This window comes from Heptranchias perlo, chromosome 18, assembly GCF_035084215.1.
Source record: "Heptranchias perlo isolate sHepPer1 chromosome 18, sHepPer1.hap1, whole genome shotgun sequence".
Taxonomy (NCBI): domain Eukaryota; kingdom Metazoa; phylum Chordata; class Chondrichthyes; order Hexanchiformes; family Hexanchidae; genus Heptranchias; species Heptranchias perlo.
This window is the reverse complement of record NC_090342.1, coordinates 45,714,905-45,735,804: the sequence shown is the minus strand read 5'-3', so window position 1 is coordinate 45,735,804 and position 20,900 is coordinate 45,714,905. Positions and strand designations below refer to the sequence as shown.

Below are 20,900 nucleotides of genomic sequence, written 5' to 3'. Positions count from 1 at the left end.
GAAATGGCTGGAGCTAAAGGCGAGCTTCTAATTGTTCAGAGGCTGATGTGGCAATGCTGCTGGCACAAATTAGAGAAGAGATGCCATTATTGGAAAATCAGGGAAGATGATTATGGGGTCTCCCATCAAATCGATGGATGAATCATAGCTGTTGTGGGTGCGCTGATGGGAGATGATGTACATATACGGCTACACATATCATGGTGGAAGCCAGATGGGGTGGATAGATGGGTTGCCTTGCATGCCAGACACTTAGCAGCCAGATCTCGAAAGCTCATGGCCTCATTCATTCAAATCAACCCGGGAGAGCAACAGCATGTCCAATATGGAAGGTGGTGGTTGTGGCTGCAAGTGGGATCTCCATAACCTGTAGAAACGCCTTGCAGTGTCAGAAGAAATTTAGTGACCTCACAATGGCTGTTAGTCATCTGAAGACACTCTTACCTCACACAACTTGCAACAACTGGTATATGTTTGCACTGTTTGTTATAAAATGAAAGAAATCATTGCACAATTTGCACAATACTGCAGCTCGATTATGTGCACATTGTAAGTACTCCAGAGTATCTGTCTTTTCACAGTAACTATACTTGTACAATCAGCCATGTCAGAAGTCCCTAGTACCCAGCCCTACCTTGGACGGTTACCATCATTAGGGATTTTGTGAAGCAGACTAAGTTGTTGAAATGTCAGGCCATGGACAATTTTGTTCCAATTCCAAAATGGCTCCATAATTGCATGCAGCAGAATTGAATTTACATCTTGCAGACAATGCTGAAGTAAAGATGACATCCAAGCTGTCCAAGATGTCCTACGATGAGTTGAGTACCTCTCGCATGCTGGCGCACAGTAAACTCCACCGCCATCCCAGTCATGGCCATGGACAATTTTGTTCCAATTCCAATATGGCTCCATAATTGTGTGCTTCACATGACTAACAGGGCACATAACTGAATCACCAGAGAGGCATATGGGTATTCTCTAAGCACAATAGTCAAGAACTCCCAAAGGATGCAGATGTGGAAATGAAACCAGATGTTGTTGAGTGGAGGTGTAAGACATGTCAACCATGGATGATGATCTCACAGCTCCTGCCATGAAGAGAAGGATGCTAGCAGAGCATTAGACACATATGGAGGTTTTGCGTGGCCTCTCCCAATGTGTATATTAAATGGCTGGGATGGCGGTGGAGCTTGCTGTGCACCAGCATGTGAGAGGTGCTCAACTCATTGTAGGACAGCTTGGATGTCATCTTGCCTTTACTTCAGCCTTGTATGCATAGTTCATGTCTATCTCTGTTTCCCACAAAGAGTAGTTTGGAATGCTATAGCAATTGTGTCAGACCTATAAATGCAGTTGTGGATTCCGTATGAAACTTTTGTTTGTGTGATTGATTATAAAATGCCTCGAGAAAAGCAAATGAGGGACTTTTTCTGAAGAATCAATGGAGATTAATAACCCAGAAGACTTAAATAATGTCAAGAAATGCAATAAATAAAGTGTTCCTGCAAAGTCACAGTAAATCTTTTAATATGTACACTGAATACTATTCAGAAGTCATGAAACCGAAGAGTTTCTCAACTTTGTTAATGCTAAATTGTTACATAAACATTCTGTTCGATTTCTGAAGAGCACATTTTGACACATGCAAGGCATTTACAATAATCAGTCCTACGTGTTTAAACATTTTAAACTCTGTAACCATAGCCAGGAGACAATGTGAAACTGAGTTTCACTTCAAACAAATTTCACTGTACAACTGAAATAAATGTACATTATTTTTGGTCTGTTGCTTATGCAACATTGACATCAAAATTGCTGTTTTGTATTGGATGGATTCCTCTGAAATAACTACTGAAGGAAGACCCTCTACAACATTATTTTATTAAGCATGAGATTATAATATATATTGCTGGGGGAGGTGGGGCTGGGGCGAACAGCCAGCCCGCATGCCAGTGATACAGGAGGCCCCAGAGAGATTTTAGTTCCAGGGCTACATTTTAATATGGAAGGTCGGGCAACCAAGCAAAGATAGCCACACAATTTTAATTTAATTTGCAAAATACTATATTAATTTTACTCTCATTTCAGCAAAACTTATACATTAGCCAAAGAATTTTGAGCTTGAGGTGGCTCTGGTATTTGTGGTGCAACTTTGGTCTGTTTTCCAAGCTTTGAAGGAGTTTTTGGAGGAGTTTGGTCATTGGGTGTCTTCTGCTGTGCATTCTGGGCCGCATCGACATCCTTCAGGTGACTGTTTTGAGTCAAAGTTGTCCCGTTGATTTTGTCGGTACTGGGTCTAAAATTCAGAGTTTCAGCAGCAGCATTCCCGTAATCATTCAGGGGCAACTTTGTATCCTTCCAACGTCTAGCTCCAGAGTTTGTACTATATTGATATACATTGCCTGTGACTGAAACATTAAGTAAATATTCAATATCAACAGGTTTTTAAAAAGGCCACGAATACTGTTGAGTGCATGAATTCGTTTTTGTGGGTTGTGCACTAAAACCAAATAACTCCTTAAACTTTCATCTGATTCTAATTTACCTGGTTTGAAAATATTGGGTCATGGCGGCGGGAAGTGAGCGGGTGGGATGGATTTGTGGGTGTGAAACCCGGAAGGTAAGTGGGCGAGTCACGGAGGCCAATCAATGGCGCTTCCGAGTTTCGCGCACGCCAGCCAGCCTGGTAGCCTGTCGGCAATGAGAGGAACTGCACATCAGAGAGGGGGGCGGGAGAAAAAGAGAGAGAGATCACCGGGCTTTGGGAAACATTGGAGATCGGAGGGGGAAAGTGAAGGGGGGGGGGTTGTCTTCCAGCCGACATCGGTGGGGGGAGGTGTCGTCCAGCTGACATCAGAGATCAGGCGCTCCAGGCAGCATTGGTTTTAAGATTTTATGTTTGTTAACTTTTTTTAGCATGGAAAATGTCATTTTATTTAATTTATTTACTGTATTGTTCATTGATCCCGTCCTTCCCATCTGCTTTCACCTGGTGTGAATCTGAAATGATGGGAATCTCAAACAGGTAAGGTTAAAATCATTTTAAGTGCCCAATACACAAAATATAAAGTATTTTAAGTATCTCAATTAGATACATTGCCCCTTTAAGTATCGGCCCACCGGATTTAAGTGGGGACCGGACTTCCTGGTGACTGCTGTGCACACGTACACAGATCTGCCTGGGTCTAATGCAAAAATGGGCGGGTTGGAGCCGGGATATCTGCCCGCTTCTAAAAACATCGATTTTGTTTGCCCCCCGCCCCCCGCCCCCCGCCCCCAACCCACCTGATCTTGAGGGCTAAAATCATGCCTTTTATGTCAATTTTTTTTTTATTATTCGTTCTCAGGATGTGAGCGTCACTGGCAAGGCTGGCATTTATTGCGCATCCCCAGTTGCCCTGAGATGATAGTGGTGGGCCGCCTTCTTGAGGTTTGATACGACTGAGTGGCTTACAAGGCCCCTTCAGAATATCAGTTAAGAGTCAACCACATTGATGTGGGACTTGTTCTGCAACCATGTCAATCTTCCTTGAACTGATTTTTAATTCAGGCACACAAATCATCAGGATTAAATAATATTTATGAAAGGTGGTGAAATGGGCCTCCAGATTTCAAATAATAATATCGGAGGACATTTTCAGAAAGTCAGACATAAAGGCTCATCACCTGCTGAAATAGGCCAGGATTCCTGTTCCAATTATTGTTCCTGCCTGGACAATAAGCTTTTAAATTTGAATGTTACACTTTACTGTCGGTGGTATTTAGCCACCTTGAAATCTGAAATAAGGAGCACTGCTAACAGAAAGGTTAAGTAGAATTATCAGATCCAGCATATGAATCTGGCCTGGATGCAATTTAAAAATAAAGATCTTGCCTCAGATTCTGCCAAATCCAGCTGGAGGGAATTATTGCTCCCTTCATTGGGCATCAAAATAGTTTTAAGTTGCTCCAGTCACCACTTCACTTTGTAATTCTGAAAATCATTGGAAGCAGATGGAAATTACAGAACTCCCACTGCCCCCTCCCCCCATATAAACCTGAACAATTAGCAGGAACAGCAAGGAATTGCCCCACCTGTAGGCATGTTGTTGAAAATCTCACTCGGGAAAAGGACAGACACACCTGGTTGAACTTCAAGCAGTAAGTAATCCAACAGTCTGAAAATTCTCTTCCAAGGGCCCAAAATGACAAGGAGTGATGTTTAATTCTGTGACAACTGTGTTGTTTGATTTTTTTTCCCCTTACTAAACATCTTCAAAGGTCAACATTTTCAGAAGGAAAGTGACATAATTTGGATTTGTTTAGTTGTCTGAAAAGTATGATGGTGGAAGGCAGGTAAAATATGGGGTAATACAGCCTTAATGTCAAGTAAGCAGTCCTGCAGTGAGAGAGAGCAAGATGTTCCTCACACCACTGAAGGGCATGGAGTAGGTCATGATTCAGCGATTGCACTGAGAAGAATTGAGACTGTGTGTATTTTTAAAATGTTTTTCATGGGATGTGGGCGTCGCTGATGAGGCCGGCATTTATTGCCCATCCCTAATTGCCCTTGAGAAGGTGGTGGTGAGCCGCCTTCTTGAACCGCTGCAGTCCGTGTGGTGAAGGTTCTCCCAAAGTGCTGTTAGGAAGGGAGCTCCAGGATTTTGACCCAGCGACGATGAAGGAACGGCGATATATTTCCAAGTTGGGATGGTGTGTGACATGAAGTGGAATGTGCAGGTGGAGTTGTTCCCATGTACCATGTAGGGAGGGAGTGAGACTTGAAGGAAGTCAAATGTTGATTAAGTCCATGCCAGGCTTTGCTTTCATGCTTGTGGAGAATAGTTTGAAGGGGGAGTCTTGCAACGAGAGAGAGAAATAGAAGGCCTGATTTGAGGGAAAGGTTCTCTGAGGAGACTATCAATGGCAAGAGTTGCTTGGATTGAAGGCTGAAACAGTAATAAGAGAAGCAATGAGCAGAATGAAAGCAGAGGGACAGTACAAGAAACCAAGATGGGTCCCAACATAAAAAGGAAAAGAAAGGCAGGGAGGAAACTAGCAGCTGATATTTTACCCAGAAAAATACCATGGCCCATGTACATTTATAACCGTGAAAAAGTATTAAAGATGTCCATTTACCTGGATCCACAGCTTCTCCATCAAAGATTGTATTGCATGTGATCATTTCCTGAAATGCACAGAACATTCAGTGGGCTGACATTTTATGTGTTAGTCTCTCATGCTGCAGCCTGTGGTAAGCACAGGATTTGAGAACATGGTGATCGGGGACAGGGGTAGGGAGGCTGTGAAAATGTATGTCTCTACTCGCCACCATTTATATTAAAAATATGGCAAGTTATACCCTCCATAGGAAAGTCTGAGGCAAGGGTTTCCACATAGGTTTGTACCATGGAACCTCAGGGCTACGTATAAAGTTCAAATCCATATACCTATCAATTTACATATATTTAATGATACATCTCATTAATTTGCATAGATGTAACAAATCTTGGTGTTCTGACTTAGTATTTATCTGCCAATGAAACAACTGCTCAAAAATAGCCTTTTCCAAACTTCTAAGCCTACAAAATGAAAACAGGACAAACTATCAAATAACAAATATGTGCACTAATAGGACTGACTTTGCTTGGGCTTCCATGAGCTGACTGCCAGGATTCAGGGGCTACAGATGGTCCTGGAGCTGCAGGTTGGAGAGCTCTGGTCGAGGGGTGTGTCTCCTATAAACAAGTTTCACAACACAACCACATCTTCTGGCGTTGTTTTTTCTTTAAAGGTCATTTAGCTGTGGCTCAGTGGTAGCACTCTCGCCTCTGAGTCAGAAAATTCAAGTCCCACCTCAGGAACTTGAGCACAACATCGAGGCTGACACTTCAGAGCAGTACTGAGAGAGTACTGCACTGTCGGAGGTGCTATCTTCCGGATGAGACATTAAACCCAGGCCCCCTCAGGTGGAAGTAAAAGATCCCATGGCACTATTCGAAGGAGAGCAGGGGAGTTCTCCCTGGTGTCCTGGCCAATATTTATCCCTCAACCAACTTCATTAAAAAGAGATTATCTGGTCACTTATTGTTTGTGGGACCTTGCTGTGTGCAAATTGGCTACCGCAATTCCTACATTACAACAGTGACGACATTTCAAAACTACTTCATTGGCTGTAAAGCACTATAGGACACCCTGAAGTTGTGAAAGGTGCTGTATAAATGCAAGTTCTTTTTAAAATTTCTTTTAGCAGCAGGAGAATGGGAATCAGTGGAATAGTGTTCGTTAAGGATCATTGCAGAGATGACTGCAATGCTATGTGGAGAGGGTACAGAATGTTGCAGTACATGCTCAAAGCCTTTGGGAAACAGAATTTAGAAATCGAGTCATAAATGCTCCAAGATTTTATTGTGATCTGGGTAAAACCCTAACAAAGGAAAGTTGTGCAATGTGCAGTGTTTTGCCTGGTTTCACTGGCACTTGTCTGCACTTATCTGCAAACTGGAAAGGGTGGGGGGGAGGGGGAGAAGGAGAAGGGAGGTGGATATATTAGGCACAGATTTGGAAGCAGAGCCTTGTGGCTACTTGGCATCCACTTGAGTTCGTCCAGGTTTCAGACTTGTGTTGGTAAATTCACAGTCCTGTTGGAGTTCATTATGTTTCAGCTTCGAAAGGACCTTGGAAACAAAATACTGAGTGTCAGACTTCTAGAGTGAATTTGGTGTAATTAGCAAATCAAATTATCATTTGGAGCTCTAAACCAGCCAAGAGATTCCCAGAGGAGATGGTCACATGAGGAAGTGTAAAGCAGCCAGATTTTTGAATACCATGTGCAAAAAATATTGTTATCTGCTGGTCATTTGGAAACTCACCACAATCACACTGTGCTTCTTCTTCTTCTTCTTCTTGGGTTCTATATTTAACAAAGGAAAAGTTCACTTACTCCATTGCAATGAGAAAAAACTATAAGTTCCAATCACACTGAAAAACATCGAGAAAGTTGGAAGCACTCACCTTGTTCTTCTATCCTGGAACAAGAAAGGGGAAAAAAATGATTGAATTAACTTCTACCATTTTCAAAGATTTCATCAATAGAATTTTAAGGCAAACATTCAGTTTATTTTTGGTCTATTCTGTTTAAATTGGGTAACAAAATCTGGTGCAATTACCTCTTTTTAGTAATTATTTTTCCAGTCTGTTAAACGATGGTAAGTTAAAATTCGTACAAATATATGAAACAATTGACTTTCCCATAAAATCTTCCAGTGCAAATTAAATTGCCACAACTTGTACAGACAAATTTCTTAGGAATTCACAGGGTGATATTCTTAATAGTGTGTGACAAATGATGAAAGTTGACTGATACAGTGAAAGAATGCGCCTGTTCTAAAACCACTTCACAGTTTGACATAACTTATCTACAGTTCAACCCTTTTAATGCGATGCCATCCTTATCCAACTGTTTACATTAACCAAACGCTGCAGAAGGTGTGGATTATATTGTGGCTGAAATTGTTCAGCATTCATTTCTGAATGTATTCTTTTAGTATAAAAATAGAGGCCCTTTAACTTGTCTATGCAGATCCATCCAAGTTGATCCCACTCCATATTCAGCAATGTGATTTGTTGCAGTGAAACAAAGAGCAATATTTACATGGTAATTAGTTATGTATCAATATTTTCTCTGTTAAAGTATAAATACATTTTTACTATGTTTCGCTCTTTGAAAGCATCTCTGTGGCCCAACAAATTTCTGACTTTTGACATTATTTTATGCCTCCATATGTACTTTAGGGCTGTATTTCCTGCCTCAGCACACTTTACCTCAAGAACATAAGAAGGAGGCCATACGGCCCCTCGAGCCTGCTCCGGCATTCAATAAGATCATGGCTGATCTTCTACCTCAACTCCACTTTCCCACCCTATCCCTTGATTCTCCTAGTGTCCAAAAATCTATCGATCTCAGTCTTGAATATACTCAACAACTGAGCATCCACAGCCCTCTGGGGTAGAGAATTCCAAAGATTCACAACCCTCTGAGTGAAGACATTTTTCCTCATCTCTGTCCGAAATGGCCGACCTTGAGACCATGACCCCCAGTTTTAAACTCTCCAGCCAGCGGAAACAGCCTCTCAGCATCTACCCTGTCAAGCCCTTTAAGAATTTTACGTGTTTCAATGCGATCATCTCTCATTCTTCTTAGCTCCAGAGAATATAGGCCCATTCTACTCAATCTCTCCTCATAGGACAACCCTCTCATCCCAGAAATCAATCCAGTGAACCTTCGTTGGACTGCTTCTAAGGCAAGTATATCCTTCCTTAGGGAAGGAGACCAAAACTGGTAGTCCAGGTGTGGTCTCACCAGAGCCCCATATAATTGCAGCAAGACCTCCTTACTCTTATACTCCAACCCCCTTGCAATAAAGGCTAACATACCATTTGCCTTCCTAATTACTTGCTGGTTAACTTTCTGTGATTCGTGTACTAGGACACCAAAATCCCTATGAGTACCAACATTTCTTAGTCTCTCACCTTTTAAAAAATATTCTGCTTTTCTATTCTTCCTACCAAAGTGGATAATTTCACATTTTCCCACATTATACTCCATCTGCCACCTTTTTGCCCACTCACTTAACCTGTCTATATCCCTTTGCAGACTCTTTACGTCCTCCTCACAGTTTACTTTCCCACCTAGCTTTGTATCGTCAACAAACTTGGATACATTACACTCGGTCCCCTCATCTAAATCATTAATATATATTGTAAACAGCTGAGGCCCAAGCACTGATCCTTGTGGCAACTCACTAGTTATAACCTGCCAACCCAAAAATTACCCATTTATTCCTACTCTCTGTTTTCTGTCTGTTAACTAATCCTCAATCCATGCTAACATATTACCCCCAATCCCATGAGTCCTAATCTTGTGTGGCACCTTATTGAATGCCTTTGAAAAACCTCAAAGCATATTGGAACAGAATTGAGCTCTATATGTGGCATTGTTGGCGAAGTATGTGGCAAACAAGTCATTTGCTTAAGAGTGGTTCTCCAAATGCAGGAACTGAATTGTACACATGTACCATAACTTATAATGTTCAAATATATATTTCAATAGACAGGGAATGTCTGTTTACATGATGCTGGTGTCTGTTGTGCAACACAAAAGAATGTATGGCTCCATATTCCTGATTTGTAATTTGAGAAAGAGCAGGCCCCACATTAAGGGGAACTGTTGTGAAATCTGCCTGCAGGTTAAGATATCCTGTGATGTTATGCACTACCAGTTAAACAACCAGACATTTGTAATAAGACAATGAGAGGTGATTTATCATCTACCTTTGTAAATTATTGCATTTGTTAAGAATTTAAAAATAACGAAACCTTCACTTTGAACGCTCAGCATGAGCATTAAGCATTCTTGCGTCAAGTATAACCAGATTTAGGCACAGCAACAAGTCCCTTCTATTCTCTCCCAGCAAGTCTCAACCCCAACTTTAGATGGATATCTTGGACCATTGCCATTTCCCACACCAGCAGGGGAAAAAAAAGCTTTTTAGCCATCGTCTCAGCTGGAATCTAACACAATGCAACCTGACTAGAGAAATGGGAAGGTTGCATGATATTAGTAATCAATTTGTTAACATGTTTGTCTGAAATTTCTTTGTCTGGTATTTTAACAAAGGCCTTTGGCTGTGAAAAGATTTCCGCGTTAGTGCTTCATTAATAACATTGCACAGCATGACTTCAACATGCCCATGTAGACCTAAGGAGGCCTTCTCCCTTTTATAACCGGATAAAAGCATGGCTAATTAAGATGGCTTCGTGTAAACTATTTAATTTTACCCTTACTAACTTCAACAGAATTTTGTGGAACCGTGGGATTTTAGACTAAGGGGCTCCTTTTGTGTGCTGTTCAACGGTTACCAACCACTTTACAGTCGTGTGTGAAAGACTTTTAAATAAACGTGTTAAATAAACGTGCGCTACCAGAGAAAATTAAACCCATAGGAGTGTAAATAAACTGCTGTCAAAGGATGAGTTGTAAGTGGATTACTGAAATAAGATGTAAAGAATACTTGGATTGACTGGAATGAACCGGTCTGATGAGCAGAGTGATGATTGTAACTTACAGTGGCTTTTTCTTGATTTTTGACTTTGGCATGGAGCGGATATATTTAGCCAAAAGATGCGTTAAATATCCCAGCATTCCGAGCAGCAATAAACAACACAAGGTGATAAGGAATGGTATGTACCAAGCATCTGCTTGATAGGTGTTCTGAGATAGCCTGATATATGTTATATTGGGCTGTGAACAAACAGAAATGAAACTCTTAGTGAGAAACCACTGATGACTTGAAATAAATGGTTTGTTTATTCTCATTGTTTTTGCATCCTTCGTGTTCAGTATGAGATTGTCGCCATGGTAATTAAATGGAACACAGGTAAGCATTGAAGCAGGAGCTAAAAGTTTCCTAAGAAGCAAGAATATTCTAGGGAGGAGTGTTATAATTTAAGTGAGAGGATCTGTTTGCACCAATCACCAGTGTGAATCTGACCATTAAGTTGTAGGTTCTTTTCAGATACTTTCAGTTTCATTTGATTGATTTCAGGTTTGTGTTGGGGTCAATCAACAACCAAATTCTGAAACTGCTGTAAAAACAGAAAATGCCAGAAATACACAGCAGGTCCCTCAGCATCTGATGAAGATCTCTTACTGAAATGCTAACCCATCGTTTCTCTTTTTTTTAGATGATGATGAATCTGCTGTGCATTTTATTTTAAATTTCTAGTATTTGAATTGTGAATAGACATTCTAAGATTAATTGTGCAATACAAATACAATATGTATGAGTTTAATTCAGTTGGTAGTATTTTCTGTGGCAAAAAGATCAGGTTGCTTGATCCTGATATTTTAACTCCCCCACCTCCCCTGACCTTCTCCTACCCGTCAGGTGGCGGGGGGGGGGGGGCGGAGGGATGGTTAAAATCGAGGCCGTTAACTCTATTTCTCTCTGCACAGATGCTGCCTTATCTGCTGAGTGTTTTCAGCGTTTTCTGTTTTTATTTCAGGTTTCCAGCATCTGCAGTATTTGCTTCTGTTTAAATGTATTTTTCTGATTTACTTCACTGGAAAAGGGAAATACTTATTTTCTACAAACCAATCCAAAGCATTGACTTCATATTCCCAGGGCAGTTCTCTTACAAACATCTTTCTAAATCCATTCAGTGAAGGCACGCACCCTACCTCCACTTGCACACCCCAGCATCTCCTTACATCAATGTAATGGTCAACTCACTGTGACCAACATCATTGCAGATCTGCTAGTATAGCAATGTAAACTAGTGGAAAAAATTCCAGTGTTCTAATTAGTCGAATAACTGAACATGGACACGTCTGTGGTTCTAAAATTACATCCCACTGAGAGCAGGAAATTTAAACACTAACTTTTCATTGTTTGAATAGTTGGAGCAAGGAGCTGGGATTCTGAATCAGAGACAGATTCATGACTAAAGGAAGAATAACTGTTTTTAGAGGCTTTATTTTGTTTTGCTATTGATGCTTCACTCCCATAAGGTATATCGCCTGTGGATACTCTGATGTACTTACTGTTGTGGTTGTTTCTTGAGTACTGGGTGTAGGGATAATAACTCTGATGTTGATCCTTACTCTCCCTGTTTGTATGACCTTCCTCTCTGTGCTCCCAGTCAGTAGGTTGTCATCAGTTATTTGAACAATGAGTTTATAATCTGTGACTTTGTCAACACCATGAGTATAATCAAAAGGAAGTGCAAGTATCAGCTTAGTGATGTTGGATCCAGCATTGGGAGAAAGTCTGAAGTGGTTGTTGATATTACCTGATACAGAAAGTGACCTGATTAAAGTCGTTTACTGACAAACAACAATTACAAAAACTCTTTTAAGGCCTTGTATTCCAAAAGGTAACTCATCCTACACTTTTAAGTTGCACATTTATGATTATGGTTCACATAATCGAAAATGGTTATTTTCTATCATTTTTTTCAATCAGTACTTCAGACACCGTTTAAGGTTTTAAACAGAAAAGCCAACAGCTAGCTCTTCTCATTGCAAAACAACATTAAAAACTCGATGCTTTTGACAGCCATTATTCTGAAGGAGTTGGCATAATGCTACTAGGGTTGGGATAGGATTCATTGCTCCTAACTTTGCCTTTGATGTTGTACAGACATGTGAGCATTTGTTTTCAACATTTTTGAAAACATAGACGAGCAGACACAAGCCCAAAATTAAATGTTAGAATGTCGAAATTGTGCTACCCGAAAACGATGAATTGATCGATCACTCTACTTGTACAGAATTAGCTTATTAAAAATTCACGATCTATCTCAACATCAGCTATTGATGTCATTGCCATTAGCAAGACTATAGTAACCCCATCAAACAGAGTGGATCAGCAAAGAAGCATGTATGGTGCAATTCTTCTGTACTAAGACTTTTGAAAGGCCTGACAGGCCATTCTACCTTTCAGGCTCCTTTATGATTGTATTAATCTGTGCAAAGCTGGCACCAGGATCTGCACTTTAGATCATCAAAGATAATTGGTTGATCTTTTCGGGTTTCAGCCTTCAGTTTGGAGGTCCTAAAATTTTACATATTCATTGTCAAAAGCTTGATATCAATCCCCTTAACTTAGGGCCAAGTGTAAGCAAGGTGACCACGTTCTCTCTTCCTGTCATTTAAATCACCAAGGAACAAATACAAACTTAATGACTGGAAATGTAGTAAACATTGAGGAGGATAGTAGCTGATTTCAGATGGCATAGACAGACTGGTGAAATGGGCAGACACATAGCAGATGAAATTTAATGCAGAGAAGTGTGGTAAGAAGAATGAGGAGAGGAATTATAAACTAAATGGTACAATTTTAAAGGGTGTGCAGGAACAGACAGACCTGGAGGTGTACGTACACAAGTCTTTGAAGGTGGCAGGACAAGTTGAGAAGGCTGTTAAAAAGGCCTATGCGATCCTTGGCTTTATAAATAGTGGCATAAAGTATAAAAACAAGGAAGTTACGCTAAGTCTTTATAAAACATTAGGCCCCAGCTGGAGTAATGTGTCCAATTCTGGGCACCACACTTTAGGAAGGATGTCAAGGCCGTAGAGGAGATTTACTAGAATGGTACCAGGGTTGAAAGACTTCAGTTACGTGGAGGGACGAGAGAATCTGGGATTGTTCTCCTTAGAACAGAGAAGGTTAAGAGGAGATTTGATAGAGGTGTTCAAAATCATGAATGGTTTTGATAGAGTAAATAAAGAAAAACTGTTTCCAGTGGCAGAAGGGTCGGTAACCAGAGGACACAGATTTAAGGTAATTGGCAAAAGAACCAGATGCGATTTTTACGCAATGAGTTGTTATGATCTGGAATGCGCTATTTGAAAGGGCGATGAAAGCAGATTCAATAATAACTTTCGAAAGGGAACTGGATAAATACTTAAAGGGGAAAAATTTTCAGGGGAGTGGGACTAATTGAATAGCTCTTTCAAAGAGCTGGCACAGGCACGATTAGCTGAATGGCCTCCTTCTGTGCTGTATCATTCTATGATTTTAAGTACACCTTGAAGAGACGTGTCCAAATCAAGATAGAAAAACAAGAATGGTTCCACCAGGCTATTCATTGACGTACCTAAAGTTATGGAGTAACGGAGAGACTGAGGGGAAGAATCCCGGTCTGTACAGGATAACTGAAACCCCTGAATGTTTGTTCCCACAGCTATGTCATCAAAAATCACCAGTGAATAAAACTTTGGCTGACATTCAGGTGGTTCATCATTGGTTGGAAGAATACTGACTGTGACCTAGAACAGAACAGTATCTAATTAGCAAGAAAATACATGGTTTCCTGAATTACCTCAAATATCGATCCCCTTTGTCCTAAGCTGCCTCGTGCTTAGGTACAGTGCCAAGGGATCAAGTGCCCTCCAGTAACCCACCCACGTGGCTGTTCATCTTTGAATTTAGACCGTAAATGTCTCTTTGATGGGAATTCATCAAAGCTAACCCCCGATCTTGTCCTCACGCACTGTCTACCATGTAAGCTTTCTGGTAAGGAGTCACTACGTTGCAATCAGGAGTGGGGAACCCTTACTGAATTTTTAGCCTTCTCTCCAGCCCAGGGAAATTAAGTCAATGTAGCACCCCTACCAGTGCCGTGGCCAAGATCATTCAACTTAGCACACGACAGAGATCGAACTGGGACATTCCTTTTTGATATGGTTCATGCTGAATTACCTGGTCAGCCACAGGGACAACAATTATTTCCTCCATTAATTGAAATACCAGATGAAAGTGCACTTTTACAAAAGACTGCACACCCTTCAAAAAGTTCATGAAACATGGGTACAAATTTCCGTGGGGGTTCTCCTGTTTACGCTGTTTCTCCGAGGTTTCCACAGCTCCCCCACTGTAGTTACAGGAGGATCCTGCAAATATTCACCCCCTGTAGTGTTTAATTTAGTGGGTTAATTTTCTTCCCTTATCTATTCAATTACTTTGGATGTTGGAAGGAAGATTTTCAATGGAAGTAGTTGAGAATTATTACAGCAGGTTTTGTGCCTGCTGCTTTAACCAAACACTGACTGCATGGCATAGTGCAGTGATCAGCTGATTTTAAACCAACTCTATTTAGGCGAGTTCCTAAAGAAAGATTTGCATTTATATAGCGCCTTTTGTGACCTCCGGATGTCCCAAAGCGCTTTACAGCCAATGAAGTACTTTTTGAGTGTAGTCACTGTTATAATGGAGGAAATGCGGCAGCCAGTTTTCACACAGCAAGGTCCCACAATCAGCAATGAGTAGCTTATATCGGTGAGGGAAAGGGTGGAAAATCGTGCAAGAAAACAAGGGCTGCTGGATCAGGGAGAGATGGGAAGTGACTTGTCAATGTCATTCCTTTATAGCCCTGTAGGAGTTGTATGATTTGGATAGCTACCCCCCTCTGGCAGTGCAGCATTCTGGCTCCACCACGTGTTTCATCTCGCAATTTGATCAAGAATTTGTATTGCAAATATGCCAGGCAAATTCCTGTGGTGTGTTAAACTTAACTTCCTCAATTAATGCCTTCACAATGTCAGCCAATGTCAATGGTGAAACGAGAGGTGTTTTAAAATTGCATGGCTCAGTAACTGAGTACAAAATTGTCTTCCTGGTACTGAGAGAAAATTGTAAACCCAGCAGTGAAAGAGTTTAAAAAATATATATATTCTGCTGAATATTTCAGCGTTGGATTAATTTTCTTGTTAAAATTCAAAACCATGACCCCGATATCTAGTTAATGTTTATTGCAACATGTCTCGCAGGTGAACGAACCTTTAGTATTAGAAACTACTTACAGTAGTTGTAGCAGCTTTTGGATCATCAGGATCTATTTCAACAGCCTGCACTGTAAGGAAATATTGGGCAGTTGCCTCATAGTCTGGTTGGGCCACAAGGTGTATTTCCCCTGAGGTTGGGTTAATCCAAAACAACTGACTGTAGCTCAGTGTGCTTCCCCCTCCTATAAGTGAGTAAATGAGTTCAAGGACAGGAAAATCTTTGTCTTCTGCAAGCACTTGTCCAACCTTTGTTCCTACTGGAAAGGAAAGAACAGAGAAGCAGTTATTAGATAACATTGTACAGTTACACTATTGTGCTGGCACTGTTGCTAATTTCACTACATTCAATCTGCCTATCTCTATACCTCTTCCAACCCTGCAACTTTCCGAGAAATCTGCGTTTCGCCAACCCTGACCTCCTGTCCACCCCCCACTCCCTTCGCCCCACCATTGGCAGCCATGCCTTCAGCCGTCTAGGCCTTAGACTCTGGAATTCCCTCCCCAAACCTCTCTGCCTCTCCACCTCTCTCTCCTCCTTTTAAGGCGTTCCTTAAAACACACCTCTTCGACCAAGCTTTTGGTCACCTGTCCTAATGTCTGATTATACTCCTGTGAAGTGCCTTGAGATGTTTTACTACGTTAAAGACATTATATAAATGCAAGTTGTTGATCTCCTTTGAAATGCGCATCGGCAGTGCTTCCGGGAATAGTTAATGATGCCCCAAGAAAATGTGGAATATCACAATGGAGAAGGCATGTTACTTCCATTTTTTTTCATTTCTGAAGATTTTCCCAATCTGGGTCTTTCACAGTTGATTGAGCAGTCATTATTCACCATACCAGTCTGTTACATTGTGTACAATCATGTCATTTTCTGTTTGAAGGTTTCTATGCTCCCAATTTTTCCATTTTCATATGTGTGCACTCAGTGCAACATGACACAAATTGTTAACATGGAGTGTTGTAATCATGTTGTGCTAAAATCAACGTTAACTTATTCGTTTTACAAATTCCATTTCTCCATTCTAAGAGGACCGGAAAATATCAGCCATTGAAGGAGATCTACAGATCAAGATCAGATCAATAACAAATTGCAATTTTTCCTCTAGGGACTATTATAATGGCAGCAAAAATTTGGTTCAAATATAACAACATTCTCTTTTATTTAAACTAATATAATCGTTCTGATACTTTGCGTTAACTTATTGCCGGTTTTTAACATATTAGTCAGCTGATTGGTTACAAAACCAAACCACCCAATGAAATAGTTAGAACTAAGACATCCAGCAGCTTGGGATATTGTGAATGTAAATGAGACACTTCTCCATTTCCAAGATAAATTGGAAACGAGAGAGAACCTTATCTAATAAAATTAAATTCTTACAATGTTCATTTGGTTACTGTGCGCTGATAAATGATTTTATGCTTGGGTGTTGTTAGATCAGTTTTTGGATCAGTTAAGGATCAAAAGTGGTTAGACTGGATCTGTGTGATGGAGTGAGCAGGATGGCATTTCTTTGTTCCTTGTATTCTAATGTCTTTTAGCTATGGGTTGCAAACTATAAACAAATGATGAGCTTCACCATGAATTCCTTGAGATAGTAAGTCATGGTTGACCACATGCTGCTTTTTACCTTGGGGTCTAATGAGGCACGTAATTGTCTGAATGGTAATGATAAGAGAGCCCAGGTTTGCTGAAGATAAACTGTGTACAACACCACATGGAGATTTGTTAGAATGGCCTGGAATTTCCTGGAGTGTAAGAGCTATGCTGCGCCATTTTCATCCCGACGAAATTCACGTGTAACTGATTTATGATGGTTTCATGCCAAACCGGGGAATGAGCTCAAATGGTAGAGCGCTCGTTTAGCATTTTTGTTAGGCAAGGGCATTAAGGGTTACGGAACTAAAGCGAGTAGATGGAGTTAAAATACAGATCAGCCGTGATCTAATTGAATGGCAATTGTAAACAATTTTACAACACCAAGTTATAGTCCAGCAATTTTATTTGAAATTCACAAGCTTTCGGAGGCTTCCTCCTTCCTCTGGTGAATGCCGTGGAAATGACAGATAACATTTGTTCGCTGGTGGGGTAACGTGTAGCGTGACATGAACCCAAGATCCTGGTTGAGGCCGTCCTCATGGGTGCGGAACTTGGTTATCAATTTCTGCTTGACGATTTTGCGTTGTCTTGTGTCTCGAAGGCCGCCTTGGAGTACGCTTACCCGAAGGTCGGTGGCTGAATGTCCTTGACTGCTGAAGTGTTCCCCGACTGGGAGGGAACCCTCCTGTCTGGCGATTGTTGCGCGGTGTCCGTTCATCCGTTGTCGCAGCGTCTGCATGGTCTTGCCAATGTACCATGCTCTGGGGCATCCTTTCCTGCTGAATGGCCTACTCCTATTCCTATGAACTGCGAATTTGCGCCCCTCTCTAATTACATCCACCCAAACCCCACTTGGCTCATTAACGTAGTCCCGGCCCATGCAAAAGGTCAGAGAATGCGAGTTTCCTGCATTGATGCCAATTTACCAATTTTGTCTAAATTTATGCCCAAAATTTTGGGGACCCAAAGTCACTATTTCTAGCATATTGTAGCACTTCTTTATTTCTCCTTATTGAATCCTGCACTCTGTTTTCTATATATTTGAATGCTTTTTTTATGGCATCAGAATCTGTTGCATTAAAAAGAGAAAAGCTTCCACAATTGTATTTTCTTAAACATTTTGTGCTTAATGTGCATAAATGATGGTTTGATTGTTTCAAACTTTAATTTGCATCACAAAAAGATAAAGAGGGACCTTAAAGAAGGAAGGTGGCTTGTGTCCCACTCTTTCCTCAGGCCCCGATTTGATTTCGCTGATTTTCTGCTTGTTTTACGCCAATTTTTATCACTGGGCTGTTTAAGCAATGTCTTGTGCTCACTTGAACCTTAACCAGAAAAGGAATAACTGAACGAGATGGTTTTACCTCAGTGCCGTTGGAGGTTTACTTACTTTCACTGAATTCGGATATGTTGAAAGTATAAGACGTCTGGGTGAAGGATGGACGAAATTCGTTTACTGGCATGACTGTGATGTACACAGTCACTGTATCTAGATGAGGTAAATTAGACACACGTCATGTCACTTGGAAAATGACCATTCGATTAATAGTTTCCTATGTAATATTTCATCAGAAAGTGCATTGGCTCTTTATGGTCAAACTCTGCTTAATGTTATTGTTTCAGTAAAGCAGATAACTTTAAGAACATTTTTGTCTTTAATTTTGTTATTACTGTAATGTTTGCTTCTAATAATAATATACCTAGAAAACCAACATTAAAAGAAACCAAAAAGACTTGGCTGGAAATCACTTAAATCTAAATATTTTCTTTAGTTCCTAAAATATAAAATTAAAAATTCTTTTCCCTACCAATAATATTGAATGAATGAATCACTAACACGATCAGATGAGTTCCCAGCCAAAAGGTAATTTGAAAAAAAAATTCTTAAAAATGAATTGAAAGGATAACATACATGAGTAATTGATTTCTAACCACATTCTACAGTTTTATTTTAAGTCAATCTGCTTCTACCACCCTTTCAGGCAATGCATTCCAGATCATATCAACTCGTTACATAAACAAATGTCTCCTCATCTCCCCTCTGATTCTATTGCCAATTATCTTAAATTTGTGTCCTCTAGTTACCAACCCTCCTGCCAGTGGAAATAGTTTCTCCTTATTTACTCTATCAAAACCCCTCTATTAAATCTTCCCTTCTCCTTCTCTACTCTACTCTAAGGAGAACAATCCCAGCTTCTCTAGTCTCACCACATAAAAAATAACTTTTCAAAAAAATTTCTAACCCTGTAAATCAGAATTGTAGATGTGTACAGAATTGTTGAAACTCAATAAACTCACCTTACTGGAATTTCTTTCCTAAACTGTGAAATTAATATTTCAATATTTAAAGGCTTCAAAGAGAAAACAAAGTCCTTTTTTAACTCAGAAAATGAAACTTGTTCCTTTTTGAATCCTTAAGGTAGTCATTTACCTTGGTAATGTGGTGGTGCAATATCAGTGACAACTACTGACATCACATAGACATTGTCATCATCAAGAGTAGTAACAGCTTCAAAGTCCAGGTCTCCAATAACCTACCAGAACAGAAGGGTGCTTTAGTTGTAATGGTGACATCAGCACCACCAAGAAATAGCTGAACAACTAAATAGAAGTGCCTTGTGCTTGAATTTTTGAGTTTGATATACTGTACATACTGTTCAAAAATGTTATCTTCATGAACTTCCTGTTTACAAAACCTTGAGTCCTGTCATTTTTTGTCACATTTTTGTGTCAATACTTATATCCACATTGGAACTAATGATCAGCACCAGATAGTAGGCACGAGATAATGTAAACCATGGCAAACTATTCCACCTTGTTCAGAACAGTAGAACCAGAGGACACAGCCTGCGCTTGAAGGGGATAAATTCAAATAATCCGCAGAAACAACGGCCCCGATATTTGCGGGGAGGGAGCGCAACTTGTAGCGGCCGGGGAATGCGGAGGTCCTGCCGAATTTAACAGCAGGACCTCATTTGAATTTTCTTTTCTCTGTTTCCCGGCCAGCAGCTGGCCAGATTGAGAGACTGACTGGCTGGCTGTTGGGTGGGTAGGCCTACGGCACAAGGCTTGGGAGAGTAGGGAGGGAGAGATGCGGGGGGGTGGGGGGAGGGAGAGATGAGGGGGGGGCAGAAAGAGATTGTGGGGTAGGGGGAGAGATCGTGGGCCGGCATCGGATATTGGATTAAGGGGAGGTGCATAGAGATCGCGGTGGGGGTTGGATCGAATTGTGGGGGGCGGGCGGGGCGGGGGGTGGATTGGAGCAAGGGAGGTTGGATCGGGGGGGGGGGGATAGCACGACAGGTTAGCTTGGGGGGGGTCTGGGGGGAAGCATTCCTGCTCCTTCTGGCCCACAAGCAGTGCTATAAAAAGCACTTACCTGCTGGATCTGGCAGTTCTCTCTCCCCTTCAGCTACCAGGTTCCCCGAGTCCTGGGAAGCCCAGCCTGCAGCCGTTAAATCTAAACGGCTGCTAAAATCTGAGGCACACAGTCTCACTAACATGTTTAAATTACTGATCCGCCTCTCGAGAGCAGGTTACTCGCCCGCCCTCCAACCCGCCCCAGTTAAACCAGAAGTAAACGCTTTCGCAGCAGGTTGGGGTCAGGTTTCACATTTTCAAGGGAGTGCTTTGTCATTTCAGGATCCAGAACCAGGTGTAATAAAATTTTAAATGTTGCACAAGGTCTATTCCACCTTTTCAAAGCTATGTATGTTTGTCTTTATAAGGGAAAGCAATGCTGGGAAGAAAATAGAACCCGATCCCATCTGACAGCATACTGCCCCCCCAATAAAAGTATCCTGGAAAAGAACCCCTTGGTCATACCTTCAGAATGTGGCCTTTGGCCATTTCTCTTCCCAAATATGAAAGCAGATATATTCTTGCAGCTTGGCAATTTCCAGAATAGTGTGTTGGTGGTTGATCTAATCGAGGTGTTTAAATGATAAAAGGATTCGATAGGGTAGC

The 20,900-nt window shown here is 41.0% G+C and overlaps 1 protein-coding gene across 1 annotated transcript in view; it reads right to left on the bottom strand.

Moving 5' to 3' along the window:
* Positions 1–1,411: 1,411 nt before the first annotated feature.
* Positions 1,412–20,900, bottom strand: part of LOC137334464 (cadherin-related family member 3-like) — a 91,033-nt gene continuing 71,544 nt past the window's right edge. Inside the window, exons 10-19 of the mRNA XM_067999144.1 lie at positions 19,366–19,468; positions 18,325–18,423; positions 15,350–15,588; positions 13,645–13,816; positions 11,588–11,835; positions 10,110–10,285; positions 6,997–7,010; positions 6,855–6,895; positions 5,122–5,170; positions 1,412–2,411 (exon numbers count right to left, since the gene is read on the bottom strand). Coding sequence (XP_067855245.1) covers positions 2,098–2,411; positions 5,122–5,170; positions 6,855–6,895; positions 6,997–7,010; positions 10,110–10,285; positions 11,588–11,835; positions 13,645–13,816; positions 15,350–15,588; positions 18,325–18,423; positions 19,366–19,468 — 1,455 coding nt within the window. The 3' untranslated portion in view covers positions 1,412–2,097. The remainder of the gene's footprint in view (positions 2,412–5,121; positions 5,171–6,854; positions 6,896–6,996; positions 7,011–10,109; positions 10,286–11,587; positions 11,836–13,644; positions 13,817–15,349; positions 15,589–18,324; positions 18,424–19,365; positions 19,469–20,900) is intronic.